The following is a 25,341-nucleotide window of genomic DNA, read 5'->3' as shown; positions in this document are numbered from 1 at the left end:
ATCCACCATTCCCAAGTCTCTTATTTCCTAGATTTTCATTTCTATATTATTGCACATGTTCTTCCCAATCCTTGGCATCTCCACCAACACAAGGTCTCCTGTGAATCGTCCCAAGGTGCCTATGATACTTTGCAAATTTCTCTCCAACTAACTAGTCAGTAAGGTACCAACCTTCCCTGGTGGTTCAGTGGTAAAGAATCTGCCTGCCAATACAGAAGATACGGGTTTGATCCCTTGTCTGACAAGATCCCCTGGAGAAGGAAATGGTAACCCACTCCAGCATTGCCTGGAGAACCCCATGGACAGAGGAGCCTGGTGTGCCACAGTCCATGGGGTCACAAAGAGTTGGATACAACTTAGTGATTGAACAACAACAAAAAGGTGTCAAGGAGTGTTTGAACTTCCCTAGGACCTATGCAGGCCAGGCAATACGTCTGCTTTTCACTGACCCTTTGAAAGTATTAAAGTGACTTCTCAAAAGACATGTAAACACATATATAACAACTGTAAACATTTTACGGTAAGTATATAGTGTAGCACTAAAGAGCAGTAAGAAACTTTTATAAAGCCTCTAGGGATAGTTCATGAGATTTTTATTAAAAAAAACATTATTATTTATTATACATATTTACATCTTAAAACACCACCCAATTTAGTAAAAATAGGGCATTCAATGGGATCATAAGCAGCAAAAGCTTCTTATTAACTACCAATCATTTTTACAAGGTCTTACTTATATACAAATAAACACTAAGGAGAAAAATAGACAGTGGAAGTTAATAAGAAACAATTATAAATAAGGCCTCCGCAGTGGCTCAGCACTAAAGAATCCGCCTGCAGTACAGGAGACACTGGAGACTCAGGCTTGATCCCGGGGTCGAGATCCCCTGGAGGAGGAAATAGCAAACCCACTCCAGTGATTCCTGCCTGGAAAACCCTATGGACAGAAGAGCCTGGCGGGCTACAATCCATGGGGGTCACAGTCAGACACAACTGAGCACATAACATAATTAAAATAATGCCAGATTTTAAACAGGATTTTATAAGTTTCACTATATAAAGATTTTCACTCAAAGCAAACAAAATGCACTGCACCGTCATCTCAAATTTGGAAGACAGCAAGTTAATAGATGTTCTCAGCTGAGGCCTATCCAACGTGAGGAACATTTCTAGATGAAGCCTTAAGTCACTACCGTACATTCTAAAAGGACTGGTCCAGCTGCGTTTTCTCAACTTTTAACTCCTCCTCTTCTTTCACAGCACTGGCAGCACCAGCATTATGTGGACTGTCTAGGTCTTTGTTAAATCCATTTGACCCTTCCTCCTTTTGCTCCTCACCTGCACTGCCCTCTTCAGGTGTGTCTGTGCTGGGTGTGCTCACTGACAAGTCTGCAAGAGAAACCATGATCACTCATTACAAGCACCAGACCCGATCTTACCTAGTACAAACTTCTTCACAAGTCTAGATCAATAAAAATGAAATCCATGGTCACTTTAATGTTAATTATGATCCCTTTCTTCCAAATAAAGCCATTTCTATACATGTATTGTTATAAAATCCATTATAAATGCAAGTTGAACTCAAACTTTTGAATCATAGCCACATGCAACTAACTGTTCACATTTAAAAATCACAATTACTAGATAGGTTTTGTAAAGTCAAATATTCTTATGAGATATATAAGTGATCTATAGTAAAAAAATATTTAAGATACTCATTTCTACTCAGAAAATTTTAAAGTCATATATTATAAATAGAAGATGTGCCGTAAAATACTCATCGCCAAGTAAACTTCGATGATGACAGCGAGGAAGAGCTGCCACCAACAACAGTTCTATCTCATGTGATTCCTCACAAAGCACAAAGCATCCATTCGTTAGGTTAGAAGTGAGATTCATTCCAACCGGGGAAAACTGATAACACCACTCGATAATTTTCACTTGAGAATCTCATTATTCTGCGTGAAACTTGTTTTATAACATGGTATCTTCACTACTATAATGCTTATTTTCCCACTTCAAAAGGAAAGACTGGACTGGAAACTGACAAAGATAAATGTGATTATGTGTGCTTCATTCAAAAGCAATTTGCAATTATGTTTTAAATACAGGTTTCCAAATTTGATTATCCAGTTTCCAAACCCACAGTCTGCTCTAAATCAGCAAATTTTAAGGCAGTTTTAAAAGAGATACGGGAATCAACAAGAAAGCAAAAATGACAGCTCACAGCAGAAGTGACACAATGCAATAAAAAGCATTTGGGGACCTATTCATGTCACAGCAAATGGCTCCAAAGTCCTCAATGGGTGCAGAGTATTTCATAAGTTTAGGAAATAACAAAGCAATTAATGTTTTAATCATGATCATTAAGATAAAATCATATGTCACATGCTTTAACGAGTCAGGGAACAATCTGTTTTTGAAAGATCCAGAATCAATTTTAAATGATTATTAGAATAATTTTTTAACAGATGCTCAGCTACCCAGAAAACTATCTTGAACTTGTATTCTTTGTGGATTCCAACTAGGTCTCTCGCTCACTCTCTCTCTTGAATATACATAAATTTAATATACTATACCATATTTTTCTATTCTTTGAGGTATTTTATTTGGAGGAATAGTTAAGAAGTTAAAATTTCTAACATGCCCTTGATATATTAATGGTAGCACATAAAATGCAGCATAAAATTTACCATTTCCTAGGGACTGAATGCTACTCAGTAGCTTTGCCTGTCTTCTTTCCAAAGCCAGTTGTTTATTTCTCTCAATTCTTTGTTGTTGTTCTTCTGTTAGGCTTCTACTGGACTCAGAAGCAAACTCTACACTTCCATATGAGTTTGTCAGAAAGGGATCTAATTCGGTAGCAGTTACATCGTGGCCATTATTTTCCTCTACTTCATCTGCAGTAGAAAAGAAAAAGTGTGTCTGTAGTGTTAAACTAGTTAGAAAAAGAGTTTGCAGCTATCGACTGAAAACCAGTTTAAAGCAACAAGGTACCAGACGTGAAGAAACAATTTATGAGGTATGAGAATGTCAGATGCCTGACATGCTTGACTCAAACAAGCAGAAGGAATATTTAAAGAGTGAAGTCAAACGGGATACTAGTTTAAAAATATGCATTAACAGAGAGCAAAAGTTTGTAGTTGCCAATAAAAGAACTTAAAGAATCCAACGCATATCCTTGTTTTACATTAAAAACATTTTACTAGCTTGCTACATTGTTTGTATGATACACAGTAAATATTTTATACAGGCTATTTTTATATAGGGTAAAACCAAGACACAAAGTGAAAAAGGAAAAAGAAATTTAGAGGTCTGAGGACATATTTCCAAGCTAATTTTTTAAATTCAGTGCTCTCTACACTATTGTCTTAATTCTTAAAACTCTTTACACCAGTTATCTCAAAGTAGGATGTTCCTAAAATGATCCACAGGGGTATGAAAAGTAAATACTAAATTTTCCCTTTATACTTCATTTAAGAATTAAGAACAGTTTATATTTCTTCTTCTAACTTACATCTAGAAGAAGAACTGGCGGTAACAACCTATCACTTATCCTAAGCTATCTTCAAGGCAGGGTGGAGTTGAGTCCTCATTTTTTAAATTCAGCATATTATGACATATAGATGATATGCTGATGACCTAGTTAAGCAAACTGACATACCATCTATTTTAACCAAAACAACCCTAACAAAATGCACAAGTGGTAACTTAAGATTTTTGCAAAATAACAGAACATCTGTAGGTGGAAGATAACAGAAGTATAAGCATGAACTAAGAAGATGGCAAAGCTGACACTTCAACTTCTCTTTTTCTCTTTGTATCATTCACATTATGGAGTTCCAAGACAACCATTTGAAATATGAATTTACATCGACTCTCCGTTCCTTGGGGGGTGTGTGTGTGTGTGTATATATATTGTACAGTGTTGTTGTTATTTAGTCATTATGTCCAACTCTTCTGTGACCCCATGGACCACAGCTCACCAGGCTCCTCTGTCCATGGGATTTCCCAGGCAAGAATAGTGGTGTGGGTTGCCATTTCCTTCTCCAGGGGATCTTCCCCACCCAGGTCTCCTGCATTGGCAGGCAGATTCTTTACCACTGAGCCACCAAGGAAGCCCATTAGCACATAGTACGAAGCTCAAAAAGTTCAATGAATAAGCTAACTAACCCAGTAGGATATGCTGTGGGATTCAGTCTAATAACTAATTCCTTTCACATACCAAATCCCATGCCAACATTTCATACCATACCTCACCAAATAATTAAACCTTGGATTATTTAAATCACAATCTTTTACACCTTTAAAAGCAATTTATAAATAACTTTCGGGGATTCTATATGGAGCCTGTATTTTCTACTGTATCTATTAAAATTTTTAAAAACAGAAAGCAAACATGTATGGAGCCATCGCACAGAACATCTGATAACTATACAGACCCTGTCGGCAGGAACCACATGTTTTGATGTATGTGACTGCCTATGGCTGCACTGTACGACTAACAAATGCAACCAATACCAGGAACAGTCACACAGGTCTAATTAAAGTCATATATGCAAGATCTGTACTCTTCTGTGAAACGTGAAGTAGTTCAACATCAAATCATTCTAATTTCCCAGAACCACTTTTTTATAATGGGCATGTATATGAACACTGTATCTTTTCATATATTTTTATTAACAAGCACTACAAAAGATCAATGGGTCATGACCAACAGTTCACAAAAACTCATGCTCTTTGTGAACATGCAAAGATATTTTTATATCTGTTAATGGCATACCACTGTGTATTCTAGATGTACCAAGGCATCTTAATTCATTCCTATTTACTATACGGGAATTATATACTCCAAATAGACTAAGAACTCGGTCCTGTAACACTGCCAACCCCAACTAGATCCATTTGTAAAAGCAAACTTATTATCAAGTAGATAAGCCTATATTCTTACCATTATTGCTTACAAAATCTTCATGTACAATAGGGATATCAAGTCGAATTCGTTTTAAACAGGTCTGAAAATAAAAGACATTTTTACATTTTCACTTAGGTTTGGGAGAAAGTGGTCACTGATTTTATTATTAGTTTCAAAAAAAGTTGCTCAAGTAACTACTATTAACTCTCCTCCTCTCTACTAAGACTGCAAAATGAAGACCGTAAAGAGCTACTTAGCCTCAACTAACTATACCCTTATACAATTTAGCATTGTGAATGAGATTCATAATAATCTCAACACCTACCTGAACTTCCTTTTTATTTCCCAGATATTCAACTCTGTCAATAAAATCTTCAAACTGCAGTTTAGGGAACAGCCTGTGTGCCCAGTGCTCCATGTGTCTGATTAGTGTCTTCAAGTCCTCAGCCTGGCACATAAAAATAAAAATGCTAAGTAGAAGATTCATTCGCACAAGTGACCTTGTCAGCAGATTTCAGAATTGAATAGTAGTACCAAAGTCAATGGTGTCCTTCTATATCTATAAGGTTAATGAACTTTTAGAAGAAACTTTAAGAAGAAAAGTATGTATTAAGGGCTTAGAGGATTGCAGTAGGTTTAAAAACCTGCAGTAGGCTTTAAAATTTGGAGGAAGAAAGAAACGTAGTATGAAAACTTAATAAAAGTTTAAAGATAATCACATGTGTCTTTTCAGGACTATAGGATAATACTTGAAAGTAAGTAAATTTAATAAAACAGGACAAGGTTATCTTTTAGAAGTAACAATACAAACTGACAGGCCCCTAAAAATCATATACAGAGAAGCAAGCACGGAGAATCAGCCCTGCGAAAATATACTCAGAAATTCCAAGGGCAAAGTACTGAAGACCAGCAAGAAAAGTGCAAACATTCTCAGACCACAGTACCTCTCTACATTTGAAATTTCAATTTAATACTAAAAAATTTTAATGAAAAACAAAATTTAATAAACCACAGTAATAAATGAAAGAAGTTCCAAATTCCTGATTTTATTATAAATTTTTTTTTTCTTACAGAATTTTAAAATAGGAGAGTGATTAAAAGCTCTGGATCAGACTGCATAGATTCAAATCTAAATTCTACCACTTAATAGCTGTGTGATGCTGAACAAATCACTTTACCTGTGTAATTTTTCTTCATGAATAAAATGAGATTATACACACCTCATAGGGTGGTTAGGAGGATTAAGTCATACAAGTAAAGTGCCTGACATAAAGCAAGCCCACAAATGTCCACTATTATTGTGATGGTGGTGTTTGATCTTGCTGATATTTGAACCATAAGAAGCTTGTGGTTAAAACAATAAACTCTACCAATAACTCAATATGTAATACCGAGAACATAATGTCTTATTGTTCTCATTCTGATAAAGATAAAAGTTCTTTTAAAGGCTCAACCACCTATGACCATCTTCCAGTTGTTGACCAGCCACCTCACAATGTCATGTTAGACCCAAGGGACAGAGAAGAGACATACCTAAATACAGTGTAAAGTCCCAAATCATACCTGGAAAAAAGGTATCAGTGATGCAACTTTGTGAGAAAATAGTAAGAATTTTCAAAGGCAAAGTATAGAAGACTAGACATCCAGAGCCCACCCTCACCCAGTGAAGGAATACAAAATATTTATTCTTCATATAAGTTTATTTATCTTAACAAAGAACTTATAAAAATGATGAAGATGTCACAATTTCAAAGCACCAGTTTATCATTACTACCTGAAAATTTCGATAAGAGCAATGAATTAACTGAGCTGGGCATGGTTTTAAAATATCTTGACTTAGGTTTAGTTTTGTGGCAAAATAGAACACAGGCTTATATTCTTCCTTATTGTCCACCGAAACTAAGAAAATATACTACAGGTTTTTCAGCTTCCTAGGTTTAAAATTTGGGGATTAATTTTTACTTTTGTACCTCCCAATCACCTCCAAGTATTATATGTTGTTCATCCCCTTGCTATTATTAATATCCTATCTAGGCTATTTCACTTCGTTCCCCTGGAAGTGAAAAAGCCTCTGAATTACTGTCTGCTTCTGTTCATTTCCCTCTTTCCAACTCTCCTGAACACCACACCAAAATCATGCTCATGTTGTATTAATGATTCTCTAGCTGGTCCATGAAACAAAAGTCAAGGGTCTGCTCTTAACCACTGGCAGTGGAAGCTTAAAACTAAAACTCAGTTTCCTTCACTATATCATGGGACCAACCCCAGAGGTTGATAATTTAAGAACATATTTGAAAATCCTTCATAAATTATTACAAAGCTCTACAAAGATATCTGCAAAAAAATTATATCTGCATTCTACATGATGCAAAGGAAATTTTTAAATGTCCACTTGTGCAGAGATTGACAGTTCCTAGATGTCTTCAATGTCCTTTCCACATATCACAGTTTCTAAAGAGAAATGAAACATTCTAAGATTCCTGAGAGCATGATAATGGGCACACAGTCTCACCAATATTTTAAGAAACAAAGGTCTAAAGTACAAAGCAGACATTTCTTACCTCATGACCTTTACCTTTGAATTTTGCCTTCTCAAACACATGCCTTAATGCTGGGAGCCCTCTCTCTGAAATTAATCTGTGAATAGAAGTATTTTTAAATTTCAAGTTTTCTAAAGCCATCAAGGCCAAAGCAAGACCATAACAAAAAAATGTTATCTATTAAACTGAAAAAAAAAATGCCTTTAGAAATATCTGATCCCAAAATCACCCCAACCAAAAGCTTGTAACGTAAGATGGAAAAGATGATGGAAAGCAAAGTACAAATGTTTAAGGAAATAGTAAATGTACCTCTCAGCATTCAGCTTGGGTATATTCCTTTTAACTGTTCTCTTCGGAGGTACAGGAACAGGCGCGCCTCTCCCTGACTCTGGTGAAATATACCAAGATTTATTATTACTTATTTAAGCCCCATTTATAAAATGTGTCATTTGTAAGCGGACAGAGGGAGAGCTGAACATGGACACCACTTTGGTGTCATGGACCTTCTTCAGGTTCAGCGCCTTCACCATCTTCCCTCTCTGGAGAGGCTGGAGGTGGGAACGGAGGAAAAGTTTCATCTTCTATACGCTCATAATCTGGTAGGTCAACCAAGCCATTCTCCTGTGGTTCTAGCATCTTTTCCTCTAGGGAAAAAAAAAAGTAAAATGTTTATTCATCCAAGCAGTTTTTCTATTACACAGTTAAGTTCCACCTGCAGCAAAATGCGTGTTTTTCAGTCAGTTAAACCATATTTCAAACTCACACATCGTGAAACAAAGTGAAGAATATAACAATTACAGAAAAAAGAACCTAAGTTAGAAACTGGAAGAACTGAGTTCTAATGGACAGCCTACCACTAAATAACTATATGGGTTTGAGCAAACCATTTTACCTTAACTGTTGAGCTTCCCCATTACAAAATGATTTTAACTTTTCAGAGGGTTTCAAACTGTGGTCCAAATGGGCTGAAACAGGCAGGGTACAAGAACCTCACCTCCACTCCAACCAGAGCTTTTAAAAATTATTACTGGGGGAAAAAAAATAAAATAAAAAAAATAAAAATTATTACTGGGAATTCCCGGGTTGTCCAGTGGTTAGGGCTCTGTGCTCTGCCAGGGGCCTGAGTTCAATCCCTGCCCTGGGAACCAAGATCCCATAAGCTGCGCAGTGGGGCCAAAAGAGGAAAAAATAAAAATACTGTTTACATATTGGCTTTCTAGTAAAGTTTCCTTTGAAATGGAGATAATTTCTTGATTGGTAACATGAAAGAATGCTTTCATACCATCTCACTTGACCTCTCAGAAACATCTGACACTTTTAATCAGTTCCTTTTACTGGAAAAGTATTTTTGTTGACTTCTGAAACACAGTACTCACCTGGTTTTCCTCCCTTCCTGGACACGCCTCCTAAACTTCTGCAGATTCATCTTCCTCTAACCTGGTTAATAAGTATCCAAGATTTCATCCTCGGCCCTCTTCACTCAGTTATGCACATGACTCTAATTTACAGATGACTTGCTAATTTTTTATTTCTACACAAGCATCAAATCTGAGCTCTAAATCCCTACTTCGCATTCTACAGCTCTAAAATTTTTCAAAGGCATCTAAAACTTACCTTGTATAAAACCAATCTTCTAAATTTTCCCCATTCAGTAAATGACACCAATCCAGCTACACAAGTCAGAAACCTGCAAGTCACCCTTAATACTTCATTCCCCTATCCTACTTACCCTGTCCATTTACTTCCAGATTACTCCTTGAGTCTGCCATTTCTATTTCCACAACTACTTCCTAACATATATTGGATTATTCCATTACTCCTCTCCATTTTGCCCTTTCACTCCATTCTTCGTATTACAGCTTACCTAACCTCTGGAATGTGACAGAATATCATCTACTGGAGAAGGCAATGGCAAGCCACTTCAGTATTCTTGCCTTGAGAACCCCATGAACAGTATGAAAAGGCAAAATGATAGGATACTGAAAGAGGAACCCCCCAGGTCAGTAGGTGCCCAATATGCTACTGGAGATCAGTGGAGAAATAACTCCAGAAAGAATGAAGAGATGGAGCCAAAGCAAAAGCAATACCCAGTTGTGGATGTGACTGGTGATAGAAGCAAGGTCCGATGCTGTAAAGAGCAACATTGCATAGGAACCTGGAATGTCAGGTCCATGAATCAAGGCAAACTGGAAGTGGTCAAACAGGAGATGGCAAGAGTGAACGTCTACATTCTAGGAATCAGCAAACTAAAATGGACTGGAATGGGTGAATTTAACTCAGATGACCATTATATTTACTACTGTGGGCAGGAATACCTTAGAAGGAATGGAGTAGCCATCATGGTCAAAAAAAAGTCCGAAATGCAGTACTTGGATGCAGTCTCAAAAACAACAGAATGATCTCTGTTCGTTTCCAAGGCAAACCATTCAATATCACGGTAATCCAAGCCTATGCCCCAACCAGTAATGCTGAAGAAGCTAAAGTTGAACGGTTCTATGAAGACCTACAAGACCTGTTAAAACTAACACCCAAAAAAGATGTCATTTTCATTATAGGGGACTGGAATGCAAAAGTAGGAAGTCAAGAAACACCTGGAGTACCGGGCAAATTTGGCCTTGGAATACGGAATGAAGCAGAGCAAAGACTAATAGAGTTTTGCCAAGAGAATGCACTGGTCATATCAAACACCCTCTTCCAACAACACAAGAGAACACTCTACACATGGACATCACCAGATGGTCAACAATGAAATCAGATTGATTATATTCTTTGCAGCCAAAGATGGAGAAGCTCTATATAGTCAGCAAAAATAAGACTGGGAGCTGACTGTGGCTCAGATCATGAACTCCTTATTGCCAAATTCAGACTTAAATTGAAGAAAGTAGGGAAAACCACCAGACCATTCAGGTATGACCTAAATCAAATCCCTTATGATTATACAATGGAAGTGAGAAATAGATTTAAGGGCCTAAATCTGATAGACAGAGTGCCTGATGAACTATGGAATGAGGTTCGTGACATTGTACAGGAGACAGGGATCAAGACCATCCCTATGGAAAAGAAATGCAAAAAAGCAAAATGGCTGTCTAAGGAGGCCTTACAAATAGCTGTGAAAAGAAGAGAAGTGAAAAGCAAAGGAGAAAAGGAAAGATATAAGCATCTGAATGCAGAGTTCCAAAGAACAGCAAGGAGAGATAAGAAAGCCTTCCTCAGCAAACAATGCAAAGAAATAGAGGAAAACAACAGAATGGGAAAGACTAGAGATCTCTTCAAGAAAATTAGAGATACCAAGGGAACATTTCATGCAAAGACGGGCTCGATAATGGACAGAATGGTATGGACCTAACAGAAGCAGAAGATATTAAGAAGAGGTGGCAAGAATACACAGAAGAACTGTACAAAAAAGATCTTCACGACCCAGATAATCACAATGGTGTGATCACTCACCTAGATCCAGACATCCTAGAATGTGATGTCAAGTGGGCCTTAGAAAGCATCACTACGAACAAAGCTAGTGGAGGTGATGGAATTCCAGTTGAGCTATTTCAAATCCTGAAAGATGATGCTGCGAAAGTGCTGCACTCAATATGCCAGCATATTTGGAAAACTCAGCAGTGGCCACAGGACTGGAAAAGGTCAGTTTTCACTCCAATCCCAAAAAGGCAATGCCAAAGAATGCTCAAACTACCGCACAATTGCACTCATCTCACACGCTAGTAAAGTAATGCTCAAAATTCTCCAAGCCAGGCTTCAGCAATATGTGAACCATGAACTTCCAGATGTTCAAGCTGGTTTTAGAAAACGCAGAGGAACCAGAGATCAAATTGCCAACATCTGCCGGATCATGGAAAAAGCAAGAGAGTTCCAGAAAAACATCTATTTCTGCTTTATTGATTATGCCAAAGCCTTTGACTGTGTGGACCACAAGAAACTGTGGAACATTCTGAAAGAGATGGGAATACCAGACCACCTGACCTGCCTCTTGAGAAACCTATATGCAGGTCAGGAAGCAACAGTTAGAACTGGACATGGAACAACAAAATGGTTCCAAATAGGAAAAGGAGTCCATCAAGGCTGTATATTGTCACCCTGCTTATTTAAGTTATATGCAGAGTACATCATGAGAAACGCCGGGCTGGAGGAAGCACAAGTGGAATCAAGATTGCCAGGAGAAATATCAATAACTTCAGATATGCAGATGCACCACCCTTATGGCAGAAAGTGAAGAGGAACGAAAAAGCCTCTTGATGAAAGCCAAAGAGCAGAGTGAAAAAGCTGGCTTAAAGCTCAACATTCAGAAAACGAAGATCATGGCATCTGGTCCCATCACTTCATGGGAAATAGATGGAGAAACCGTGGAAACAGTGTCAGACTTTATTTTGGGGGGCTCCAAAATCACTGCAGATGGTGATTCCAGCCATGAAATTGAAAGACGCTTACTCCTTGGAAGGAAAGTTATGACCAACCTAGATAGTATATTCAAAAGCAGAGACATTACTTTGCCGACTAAGGTCTGTCTAGTCAAGGCTATGGTTTTTCCAGTGGTCATGTATGGATGTGAGAGTTGGACTGTGAAGAAAGCTGAGCGACGAAGAATTGATGCGTTTGAACTGTGGTGTTGGAGAAGACTCTTGAGAGTCCCTTGGACTGCAAGGAGATCCAACCAGTCCATTCTGAAGGAGATCAGCTCTGGGTCTTCTTTGGAAGGACTGATGCTGAAGCTGAAACTCCAGTACTTTTGCCACCTCATGCAAAGAGTTGACTCATTGGAAAAGACCCTAATGCTGGAAGGGATTGGGGGCAGGAGGAGAAGGGAATGACAGAGGATGAGATGGCTGGATGGCATCACCAACTCGATGGACATGAGTTTGGGTGAACTCCGGGAGTTGGTGATGGACAGGGAGGCCTGGAGTGCCGCAAGGGGGGGTTGCAAAGAGTTGGAAACGACTGAGCGACTGAACTGAACTGTACCTTTGGAAATGTCAAGCTAAACATATCACTACCAGGCTCAGTCAGTGACTTTCTGCTGCTCTTACGATAATGACAAATCTCTAAGGCCCTGCAGGGTTTAGCACTTTCCTACTTCTTTACAGACTTCACACCATTCTCTATGCTTTGCCTAACCTCTCAGGCCACTAGACCTTTACAAAGGCTCTTCTCTGACTCCTCATCCCTTTCAGATCTCAACTGTCAAATCAGAAAAATCTCCCCCAATTTTCCTAAATTAAATCCTCTATAAGCATTCAAAATGTCAAGTAGTAGTTTCATAGCACTTACCCAGACCCAGTATTAGGTTCTATTTTTGTCATTATTTGATAAATGTTTGTCTCCCATAGGAGACTGTAGCTCTAAAAAGGCAATGACAAGGTGGGTCTTTGTTCTCCTCTATTGTATCCCCAGAGCTGATACACAGCTGGTGTTGGAGAAATAGTTCTTGATCTTGGCCCTCCCAACTTGTACTAGCAGAAAACCTAGGCAGCTCTACAGTCCCAAAGGAGAGCACACCTCCCAATGCCTACTTCAAATATGGCCAAGAGGGAAATGGACAGGAAAGGGACTCTTGGAGGGCAAGGCTGGAACCCTGGAGGAAGAGAACAAAGTGTTGGTCCCAGAGAGGAGAACTGAACTGACCAACTGATCTTTCTCACTTCACTGCCAGAACAAGTAGCCCAAGAATCCTCACTATCCAAATTCATGTTCCCTGAATTCAGATATTGAGAGTTACTTTTAGTGAGTTCAGGTCATGGGTGATGTAATGCTTTCTCCCAATCTATCAGATTCCTGAGTTTTGGATAACAAACATGAGAGTTCATTAAAGAAAGATATCTCAAAAAGTTATCTGAATCTGTTCAGTTCCTGAGTTTGGACAGGGACAGTTCTGATGGCAATGATACTTGACAATTGCAATTTCCATTTAGCAGGATTAATAACTGCAATGGACCACTGAAAAAACAAAAGTAATAAAAAATAATCGTTGAATGGAAGAATGAAGAATTTCAAAATTTCCCCAAAACTATAAAACTACTAGAGCCAGATGATTTCCAAAGTCTTGCCAATTCTAAATTTCCAAGACAACAATAAAAACAAAACAAAGTTATCAACCAGATTTTCACAACTGGAAAGGCAGTTAAAGGTCATATTGAAGTTTCTTTGGTTTTTAAGTAAAAATAGAAGATATATTTTTCATTTTCACCAAGAACATTATTGAACAAGGTATTCACTGTGGTTCCACTACCTTCTGCCATTTTTAAGGCAAGTTTGTAATTCCACCTTCTCAAAACTATTTATCTTTTTGAGGAAAGAACAGCTCTAGGTGCCTTTTACAGTTTTCCAGAGAATGGAGATTTTTTTTCCATTAAGAGAATTTTGTACAGACTAAAATAAATGGAAATCCCAAGGTGCAATGGCTGGTGGATGAATCAGAACTTCCCAGCCAAGTTGTAACAGTTTTTGCCTGATTATCAAAGAAATATATGATACCAGAAAAACAAAATAACCCAATCAAAAAGTGGGCAAAGACCTAAACAGACATTTCTCCAAAGAAGACATATAGATAGCTAATAAGAACATGAAAAGATGCTCAACATTGATCATTATTAGAGAAATGAAAATCAAAACTACAATGAGGTATCACCTCACACCAGTCAGAATGGCCATCATCAAAAAATCCACAAACAATAAACACTGGAGAGGGTGTGGAGAAAAGGGAACCCTCTTGCTCTACTGGTGGGAAAGTAAACTGATACAGCCACTATGGAAAATATGATTCCTCAAAAAACTGGGAGTAGAACTGACATAGGACCCAGCAACCCCACTATTTGGCATATACTCTGAGGAAATCAAAATTGAAAAAGGCACGTGTACCCCAATGTCTTCTGCAGCACTATTTCCAAGAACTGGGACATGGAAGCAACCTAGATGTCCATCGACAGATGAATGGATAAAAGAAACAGTGATACATATATACAATGGAATACTACTAAGCCATTAAAAGGGAAACATCTGAGTCAGTTCTAACGAAGTGGATCAATCTAGAGCCTATTATACACAGTGAAGTCAGAAACAGGAAAACAAATATAGTATATAATGCATATAGAATCTAGAAAGATGGCAGTAATGTACCTATCTGCAGGGCAGCAATGGAGATGCAGACATAGAGAAAAAACTTATGGACAAGGAGGGGGCAAGGAGAGGGTGGGATGAATTGAGAGAGAAACATGGAAGCATATATACTACCATATGTAAAATACATAACCAAGAGGAATTTGTTTTATGACTCAGAGAACTCAAACTGGGGCTCTGCAACATCCAAGAGGGGTGGGAGGTGAGAGCAAGGCTCAAAAGGGAGGGGACATAGGTATATCTATGGCTGATCATGTTGATGTATGGCAGAGGCCAACACAATATTGTGGAGCAATTACCCTCAATTAAAAATAAATGAATTTTAAATAAATAAATACTTTTAAAAGAAAGTAAAGAAACATATGGTCTTGCATTCTATTTGTTTTCTGTTGACTAATTTCAGATGCTTTTTGTTAAGTGCTTTCAGCTGGTCTAATATGGAAACTAGCAGATTTCATTTTCTTGAGCTCCAGAATCACTGGATGGTGACTGCAGGCATGAAATTGAAAGATGCTTGCTCCCTGGAAGAAAAACTATGACAAACCTAGACAGAGTATTAAAAAGCAGAGACATCACTTTGCCAACAAAGGTCCATATAGTCAAAGCTATGGTTTTTCCAGCCATCAGGTACAGACCTGAGAGCTGGACCATAAAGAAAGCTGAGCACTGAAGAACTGATGCTTTTGAACTGCAGTGCTGGAGAAGATTCTTGAGAGTCCCTTTGACTGCAAGGAGGTCAAGCCAGTCAATCCTAAAGGAAATTACCCTGAATATTCATTGGAAGAACTGATGCTGAAACTCTAATAATCTGGCCATCTGATGCAAAGAGCCAACTCACTAGAAAAGACCCTGATGCTGGGAAAGATTGAGGGCAAGAGGAGAAGGGGCAACAAAGGATGGGATGGTTGGATGGCATCACCAACTCAATGGACATAAGTCTGAGCCAACTTAGGGAGATACTGAAGGACAGGGAAGCCAGTCATGCCGCAGTTCATGATGTCACAAAGAGTAGGACAACACTTAGCTAATGAACAACAAATTGGGACCAGTATTTGTTGGAATCAATCCTTTGGTTTTCCAGAAAGAGCTTATAAGAGACGACTTCCTTCCAATCCCACCATATTCACATCACCTTCTTTGGATGAAGACAGGCCTTTGGTGTGGTTGATGGTTCACTTCACTTGCCCCAGGATCTCTTCCATTCCACATTATTGTAGTGTATCCATTTTTAATTGCCCATAACAAATTGTTTTAAAAATGGAAGTTTTTTTTTTTTTATTACATTTAAGTTACGAATTGCATGCAAAACTAAGGTCAAGAAGGTTTTTTCCACTTAACTTATATGGAACCCAAACATCAAAGCGATGAACATAACCAAGCTGGTGCAAATGATTTTCAATGCTTAATTTGGATATCTTGAGTATGTCAGCTATCTCCCATGTAGTATAACATTGATTGTTCTCAATGTCTCGATTTATTCACTGGTCTACCAGACCATGGAGCATCATCCAGTGAGAAATCTCCAGCATGAAACTTTGTAAACCACTTTTAACACTTTTGCTCAGTCACAACACCTTCTCCATACACTGTACAAATCTTTTTTTGAGTTTCAGTTGCATTTTTACCTTTCTTAAAATTATAAAGCATAATATGCCAAATATGCTTTTTTTCTTCCATCTTTAATATTAAAAAACGGCTACATAAAAATTCACCAATTTTGATGTTTGTTTTTTTTAATGCATGCTGATAACAAATTTGTTTTCAATGAAGTTAAAGACAACTAAGTGCTATTAAAGCCATTATACAAAAAAAAAACTTTTTGGCGAACCTAAAATAATCTAGTTTCATATCACCAAAAAGTATAGTTAGCCCCATTCTGCTTAAGCCTCCTGGAAAGAAATGTGGTTCACATCTTTGAGACCAAAAGGGAGCTATGAATGAGGTAACAAGGCACAAACTATATTAAGTGTAACTTAGTCAAGCCTGGAGTGGGACTTGTCAGTAAACTGGTAGCGAATATGGCAGTTCCTTGCATAGTCTCTTTTTAGACACTGATGAAGCTCTCTTCACTTCCTCCTCTAGGCCTCAGAATCGCAGAGGAGTGAAGATAACAAAGAAATTTAATATACAAATTCATTCCCACAGTCTCAGGCGTCCAAAGTCCAACTTTTAAGTTATCAAAACAGAAGACCTTGTCGCCAGAAATCCTACCAAACTGACTCCATGATCTTCTTTGCTGCTGCTGCTGCTGCTGCTACCCAGGCTTAAAACCACAAAACTTCCCATCCTATCCCTCTTCTCCAGTCTCTCCTCTTCTGTGCTTCCTTGTCTAGCCTCTCTTTCAACCGTATTCATTCAACATTCACAGGACGCCTCCTGAGTTTAGAAGTCGCGGTACAGAAGCCGGAGATGTAAAGATGTATCTGACACACGTTCCCTTCCACTAAAAGGTTTGGTTTAGAGAGTGGCAGACACGAACGTAAACGAAGTAAAAAAGCGGCAGCTCTGGTGCCCACCGACCTCCTCTCTGCACAGGTCGTGGCCGGTCAGGCCTCCCTTCCCTGCAGTCCTAGTCAGCCCATGTCCGTCTAAGTCACGTCCGCCTGCTTCCTCTCTCTCTCCTTCGACTGCCCAGCATGCCCGTTTCCCCGCTTGACTACCTCGACCATCTCTCGCCTCCGTAATTTCACTCGCCCCTCAGCCCGCTCTCACCTCGCTCGGGCCGCTGCCGCCACCAGCGCAGAGTTCCGCGCGGCGGAAAAACCGCGTTTCTCTCGAACTCTCGCGAGAAGACTCCTTGGCGTTCGGCGCCAAATCTGCGCACACCCTGGGCGGTGCCTACCAGACCCACCTCCCCCAGGTCCCGCCCACCCAACCTCTCCCAAGTCCAGCCCATCGCGCTACTGCCTTCCGCACCGCATCCGCCTTCCTGAGTTTCTCCCAGAAGCTTAACCTCCTTGCTCCTATGATGTTCGTGTTGCTTATGCTCTATGCACTTTAGACTTTGGAAATAGATCTCAGGTTTTTTAGAAAACTGGATTGTGGGTAGAATATAAGGGATAGAGGCAAACAGAATGACTGAGCGATTTCACTTTTTCACCGATTCTTCAGATTTACTAACAGAAATCCTTCAACATGAATTATCAGGTGGCTCAGTGGTAAGGAAGCCGCCTACCACGGGATCCCTTGGAGGAGGAAATAACAACCCACTCCCCTATTCTTGCCTGGAAGATCCCATGGACAGAGGAGCCTGACTGGCTACAGTCTATAGGATGGCAATGAGTGGAACACCACTGAGCCACTGAGCATGCAACCATGTGAATGTAACTACCACAGTTGTAAGGCACTGACATATTAATGTCTGACTGTCCTTTTTCACGTGGGAGAAATACTAGAAATACATTTTCCTTAGCAATTGCACCAGACATGTAAAAAAATATATAGCTTTCACATAGGCCATGTCACTAAAACTTTTAGAATTGTTTGGTGTTTTTAAAAGTGAATAGTGTTGAAAACACATGAGGCCATCAGTTAGAGGCAGCTGCACATGGAATTGGAAACTCTGGCTTCAGTGTGGTTGAGTTTCTCCAGTTATTACCTCAATGAGCAGGGAGACCTTGTCTACATGCTGAAGAAGCTTGATCTTGTGGAACAGACCCGCTCAACCCATCCTGCTTGGTTCTCCCCAGACAAATACTTTGACACCGCATCATGATCAAGGAACCCTTCAGGACTTCCCTGGTGGTCCAGTGTCTAGGACTCCATGGTTCCATGGCAGAGGGCCCAGGGTTCAATCCCTGGTTGGGGAACTAGATCCCACATGCTACAACTAAGACTTGGCGCAGTCAAAAGAAAAAAAAAAGATAAGGAAAGAAACATTCATCGTACTTCACTGGTGGCTCAGCGTTAAGAATCCGCCTTGCAATGCAGGGAACTTGGATTTGATCCCTGGTAGGGGAACTAAGATCCCACATGGAAGTAAGCCTGAGCGCCGCAACTAAGAAACCTAGCATCACAAGAGAGTCTTTGCTCTACAACAAAAGATCCCACATTCCGCAACTAAGACCCAGTGCAGCCAAATAAATATATAGAAAAGAAATGCTTCAAGGTGCTCAGGACCCAGCAACCATGTCTCATCCTCTGCTGCTGCTGCTGCTGCTAAGTCGCTTCAGTCATGTCCGACTCTCTGCAACCCCATAGATGGCAGCCCACCAGGCTCCACCATCCCTGGGATTCTCCAGGCAAGAACACTGGAGTGGGTAGCCATTTCCTTCTCCAATGCATGAAAGTGAAAAGTGAAAGTGAAGTTGCTCAGTCGTGTCCAACCCTCAGCAACCCCATGGACTGCAGCCCACCAGGCTCCTCCGTCCATGGGATTTTCCAGGCAAGAGTACTGGAGTGGGGTGCCATTGCCTTCTCCGGTCCCATCCTCTGAGGATCTTTTCAAATTTTATGTCTCTTCAGCTGCCTGCTAGCCTTCAAGAGACTTTCTGAAACTAAACTCTCCAATCTGTGAGCCCTGAGGCCTTTCTATGACCCTTGCAGTCTCATCATGCTTATTGTGAGGCCATCATGGTAGCATCCCCTTTAAAGGGAAGATGTTTGAATCTTCTTTTCATACTTTGAACCATTCCCAGGTTATTAAAATGATTTGAAAGAGCTAGGGAAAAACTGAAGTATTAAAGAAAAAGTAGACTATTAAAGATCAAAGACTGAGTATAGGGTGTAAAAGCTTTTCTGGCAAGCTGGGAACCCAGTCCAGAGGTGAGGTTTGAAAGAAAAGAAATGAGAAAAATATTTTAAAACTGAAAGACCATGAACTATTTCTAAATCACATTTTAAAAGCCAGGTCTCTGTGTCTTACCAATCAGCTGGTGTTATTTGGGCTTATCACTTAGGTACTAGAGTGGCTGGTAGTAGTGGTCTACTGTGTACTTGAGGACTCCAGTTCAAGACTGTGACATCGAATCGCCCCTGTCATGTACATAACACGCCCAAGTTGGGATCGTTTCACCCAGTCAGGTCTGCATCAGCATGGATAATCAAGGTGACCAGCCCAGTTCCAGTTCAGTCGCTCAGTCATGTCCAGCTCTTTGAGACCCCATGAACCGCAGCACGCCAGACCTCCCTGTCCATCACCAACTCCCGGAGTCCACCCAAACTCATGTCCATTGAGTCAGTGATGCCATCCAGCCATCTCATCCTCTGTCATCCCCTTCTCCTCCTGCCCCCAATCCCTCCCAGCATCAGAGTCTTTTCAAATAAGTCAGCTCTCTGCATCAGGTGGCCAAAGTATTGGAGTTTCAGCTTCAGCATCAGTCCCTCCAATGAACACTCAGGACTGATCTCCTTTAGGATGGACTGCTTGGGTCTCCTTGCAGTCCAAGGGACTCTCAAGAGTCTTCTCCAACACCACAGTTCAAAAGCATCGATTCTTCCGCACTCAGCTTTCTTTATAGTCCAATTCTCACATCCGTACATGACTACTGGAAAAACCATAGCCTTGACTAGATGGATCTTTGTTGGCAAAGTAATATCTCTGCTTTTTAATATGCTGTCTGCTGCTGCTGCTGCTGCTGCTAAGTTGCTTCAGTCATGTCCGACTCTTTGCGACCCCATAGACGGCAGCCCACCAGGCTCCTTCGTCCATGGGATTTTCCAGGCAAGAGTACTGGAGTGGGTTGCCATTGCCTTCTCCGAATATGCTATCTAGGTTGATCATAACTTTCCTTCCAAGGAGCAAGCGTCTTTTAGTTTCATGGCTGCAATCACCATCCACAGTGATTTTGGAGCCCAGAAAAATAAAGTCAGCCACTGTTTCCACTGTTTCCCCAGCCCAGGGATTATTAATTAGGATTTGGCCAGCTACAAATAACAGGGGGAAAAAGCTAAAATAAATGAAATAAACTAAAATAACAATAAACAAGGTAGAAAGTTTGTCTCTCACATACAAGAAGTTGGGAGGTAGTAAGTTCGTTGTTGGTATGATGCTCCATGGTGTCAGGAAACTGGTATCCTATCTTCTTGCTTTACCACAAGAGCATTCCATTCTCAAGTTCACCACATCATCTGAAATGGCTTCTACAGCTCCAACTGCATTCCAATCAGCAGGGAGGAGGAAAGAGAAAAGGGCATGACTCAACATTTCTAAGAACATTTCCCAGAAGTTGCATACGACAATTGTGGTTACATCCAGAACGTAAACCCATGGCCACACACAGCTGCAAAAGAAACTGGGAATATAGTCTTTATTCTTGGTTACCATGGCCCAGTAAAAACTCAGGGCTTCTATTACTGTGGAAGAAGGGGTGAAAAGATGTTGGGGGAAAATTAGTAGACTGCCACAAATAATAAAATAGAAAAAAATAAGCTAGTGCTTTTATTTTTCAAATCTGGGAAATTAGAGTGTTGCCCAAAATATTAAGAAGATAAATAGCTAGTACTTTCACAGTAAGGCATGTAAGCAATTTCAGCACAAGAAACCCATTACATCACTGTATTATACCTTGGGAATTTCTCCTGGACTTTATGGCTTCCCTGGCGGCTCAGATGGCAGAGAGTCTGCCTGCAATGTGGGAGACTTGTATTTTATCCCTGGGTTGGGAACATCCCCTGGAGAAGGGAATGGCTGCCTACTCCAGTATTCTTGCCTGGAGAATTCCATGGACAGAAGAACGACTAACACATTCATTCACATCATCCTCCAACCGTAACATCAGCTCCGCCACGAGCTAAAAGTCTGACCACCATCAGATCACTTTATTGCTTTGTTTGCTCCTTTGTAAGACAAAATGTATAGATTAGCTGATTCCAAAGGTATTGTTTTAATGCAAGATACTGAAGAGTAATAAATCAACAGGTATTTATTGAGTGTTATGTGTTTTAGGTAATAAACCAAATTGGTAAGATAACCTTCAAAACATACTTTCTATTTGGCAGTGAAAAACTCATCTTCTCAGGGTCCCACACAATTAGATACATCTTGTGTACCCCAGCTCCGCAACTAAATAGGCTTCAGGTCAGAATAGGGTGAAGTGAAGATGGCGGCACTGCTTGCAGTCCATTCTGGAAAAAAAATAAAAAAGAGAGAAACCAGCTTCCAAGGGCAGCGAGGCTAGAGGTGCTAGTAGTCACGTGCCCAGGGTCAGTGGTGAGAGGACAAGTCCGCTTTTGCCCAGTGGTGGCGCCAGTAGGGTCTGCACTAGAGTAGGGGACCAGCACAGTTCTGACACTAGCCTGTCAGCTGGCAAACCTCATTTCCTGACCACTCAGAGGCTCTAGGAGCCATCCGCATCCTTTAATAAATTTCTTTTCTGTTTAAACTACTAATAATGAGTCAGACTTCAACAGTATGTAAACCATAAACTTCCAGATGTTCCAGTTGGATTTAGAAAAGGCAGAGGAACCAGAGATCAAGTTGCCAACATCCGCTGGATCTTCGAAAAAGCAAGAGAGTTCCAGAAAAACATCTATTTCTGCTTTATTGATTACGCCAAAGCCTTTGACTGTGTGGATCACAATAAACTGTGGAAAATTCTTCAACAGATGGGAATACCAGACCACTTGACCTGCCTCCTGAGGAATCTGTATGCAGGTCAAGAAGCAACAGTTAGAACTGGACATGGAACAATAGACTGGTTCCAAATTGGGAAAGGAGTAGGTCAAGGCTGTACATTGTCACCCTGCTTATTTAACTTCTATGCAGAATATATCATGAGAAACACTGGGCTGGATGAAGCACAAGCTGGAATCAAGATTGCTGGGAGAAATATAAATAACCTCAGATATGCAAATGATACCACCCTTATGGCAGAAAGTGAGGAAGAACTGAAGAGCCTTTTGATGAAAGTGAAAGAGGAGAGTGAAAAAGCTGGCTTAAAACTCACCATTCAGAAAACTAAGATCATGGCATCCAGTCCCATCACTTCATGGCAAATAGATGGGGAAACAATAGAAACAGTGACAGATTTCATTTTGGGGGGCTCCAGAATCACTGCAGATGGTGACTGCAGCCATGAAATTAAAAGACACTTGCTCCTTGGAAGAAAAGTTATGACCAACCTAGACAGCTTATTAAAAAGCAGAGACATTACTTTGCCAACAAAGTCCATCTAGTCAAAGCTATGGTTTTCCCAGTAGTCATGTATGGATGTGAGAGTTGGACCATAAAGAAAGCTGAGTGCCAAAGAATTGATGCTTTTGAACTGTGGTGTTGGAGAAGACTCTCGAGAGTCTCTTGGACAGCAAGAAGATCCAACCAGTCCATCCTAAAGGAAATCAGTCCTGAATATTTATTGGAAAGACTGATGCTGAAGCTGAAACTCCAATACTTTGGCCACCTGATGAGAACTGACTCATTGGAAAAGACCCTGATGCTGGGAAAGATTGAAGGTGGGAGGAGAAGGGGATGACAGAGGATGAGATGGTTGGATGGCATTACCGACTCGATGGAAATGAGTTTGAGTAAGCTCCAGGAATTGGTGATGGACAGGGAAGCCGGGCGTCCTGCAGTCCATGGGGTCGCAAAGAGTCGGACACGACTGAGCTACTGAACTGAACTGATACCAGATTCTGTTATTTGCAGTGAAGAATCCTAACATACATGGACCGATTTTAAATGACAGAAGACAGAATGTCGTTAAATGCTGATTTGCTTAATCCAAACGTTAAGTGCTAAATAAAGATGAACAAGAGCTGGAGAAGTTGATGAAGACTTCTGGAAAGATCTGGAACTTGACCAGAGTCTTGGAATTAGGTAAGATTTGGATAGAAGTATGTGAAGGTGCCCTAAAATAAGAGAAATAGCACAAGCATAAAAAATGTTGAAAAGAAAGTGTTAGTTACTCAGTATTGTCTGACTCTTTGTGACCCCATGGACTAAACCCCCCCCCAGGCTCCACTGTCCATGGAATTCTCCACGCAAGAATGCTGCTAAGTCACTTCAGTTGTGTCTGACTCTGTGTGACCCCATAGACGGCAGCCCACCAGGTTCCCCCGTCCCTGGGATTCTCCAGGCAAGAACACTGGAGTAGGTTGCCATTTCCTTCTCCAATGCATGAAAGTGAAAAGTGAAAGTGAAGTCGCTCAGTCGTGTCTGACTCTTCGCAACCCCATGGACTACAGCCTACCAGGGTCCTCCATCCATGGGATTTTCCAGGCAAGAGTACTGGAGTGGGGTGCCATCGCCTTCTCAGAGGCAAGAATACTGGAGTGGATTGCCATTCCCTTCTCCAGGATATCTTCCCGACCCAGGGATTGAACCCATGGTCTCCCACATTGCAGGCAGATTCTTTACCATCTGAGCCATAAGGGAAGCCCCCGCCACCCGCCCTCACCCCCGCAAAAAAAAAAAATTTGGGGAAATAAAGGTGGGATAGCTATATTAAATGGAGAGATCACATCATAATTTTTTTCATAGCTCCTGAAAGGTTTTAAATATTGTTTTTACATAATATTTGATGTCTACAGAAAAACTACAATATGGGAGACCCGGGTTCGATCCCTGGGTTGGGAAGATCCCCTGGAGAAGGAAATGGCAACCCACTCCAGTACTCTTGCCTGGAAAATCCCATGGACAGAGGAGCCTGGAGGGCAACAGTCCATGGGGTTGCAAAGAGTCGGACACGAATGAGCGACTTCACTTGACACTTGACTTGACAGAATAATATATAATGTTTATGTATATTACAAAGCACAATAATATACAAATCTGTGACCATACCTTCCAATCTAAGAACTAGCCAACATCTTATTGTCGTTGTTATTCAGTCATCTAGTCATGTCTGATTCTCTGTGACCCCACTGACTGCAGCACACCAGGCCTTCCTGTCCCTCACCTTCTCCCGGAGTTTGCCCAAGTTCATGTTGATTGCATTAGTGATGCTGTCCAGCCACCTCAGCCTCTGATGCCCTCTTCTCCTTCTCCCCTCCATCTTTCCGAGCATCAAGGAAATGAGTCAAATGTTCACATCAGATGACCAAGATACTCGAGCTTAAGTTTCAGCATCAGTCCCTCCAGTGAATATTCAGGGCTAATCTCCCCTAAGATTGACTGGTTTGATCTTGCTGTCCAAGGGACTTTCAGGAGTCTTCTCTAGTACCACAGTTCGAAGGCATCAATTCTTTGGCAGTCTGCCTTCTTTACCGTCCACCTCTCACAACCATCGTGACCACTGGGGCGACCGTAGCCTTGACCATCCGGATCTTTTTTGGCAGAGTAATGTCTCTGCTCTTCAACACACTGTCTAGGTTTGTCATCGCTTTCCTGCCAAGAAGCAGTCGTCTTCTGATCTCATGGCTGCTAGTCACTGTCCACGGTGATTTTGGAGCCCAAGAAGAGGAAATCCGTCACTACTTCCACTTTTTCCCCTTCTGTTTGTCATGCATACCAACATCTTATATCTTTTTATCCCTTCTCTGATCCTCCTTCCTCCTGAGATCACCATTATCCTGAATTTTGTATCTGTCATTCCTTTTAAAAATAGTTTTTGTATATAGTTATAGGCCTGAACAATATAAGCAATATATTGTCCAATATTGCTTGTTTTGAGTTTTATAAAAAAAGTATATCAAACTGTAGGCAGTCTGCTTGGGCTTACTATCCTAATTTCATATTTTGTCCGGTGATTCTTCTGGGTTCTTTCACACAGGTGTAGTTTAGAAAATTTTTTACTGCTCTATATGATTCTTTACTGAATGTATAACAATTTATTTAACTATTCTCTTATTGGTAAACATTTGAAATGGTGTGAGGTTTTTTGCAGC

The 25,341-nt window shown here is 40.4% G+C and overlaps 1 protein-coding gene across 5 annotated transcripts; it reads right to left on the bottom strand.

Moving 5' to 3' along the window:
* On the bottom strand, positions 577–17,388 carry TIPIN (TIMELESS interacting protein). 5 transcript variants are annotated; one of them, XM_018053622.1, is made up of 9 exons: positions 17,290–17,337; positions 8,832–8,892; positions 7,959–8,099; positions 7,765–7,843; positions 7,477–7,552; positions 5,241–5,363; positions 4,952–5,015; positions 2,694–2,900; positions 577–1,389 (listed from the first exon to the last, which is right to left on the bottom strand). In XM_018053622.1, the coding sequence occupies exons 3-9, from the start codon at positions 8,089–8,091 to the stop codon at positions 1,202–1,204; spliced, it is 870 nt and encodes a 289-aa protein (XP_017909111.1). In that variant the 5' UTR covers positions 8,092–8,099; positions 8,832–8,892; positions 17,290–17,337; the 3' UTR covers positions 577–1,201. The 5 variants fall into 5 exon arrangements, with proteins under 5 accessions (XP_017909111.1, XP_017909110.1, XP_017909112.1 ...); XM_018053621.1 differs by lacking the exon at positions 8,832–8,892 and having other exon boundaries at positions 17,290–17,388; XM_018053623.1 differs by lacking the exons at positions 8,832–8,892; positions 17,290–17,337 and adding an exon at positions 17,098–17,273.

Source organism: Capra hircus, chromosome 10 (assembly GCF_001704415.2).
Source record: "Capra hircus breed San Clemente chromosome 10, ASM170441v1, whole genome shotgun sequence".
NCBI lineage: Eukaryota > Metazoa > Chordata > Mammalia > Artiodactyla > Bovidae > Capra > Capra hircus.
Note: the sequence above shows the minus strand (reverse complement) of the source record. Positions and strands in the feature narration are given on the sequence as shown.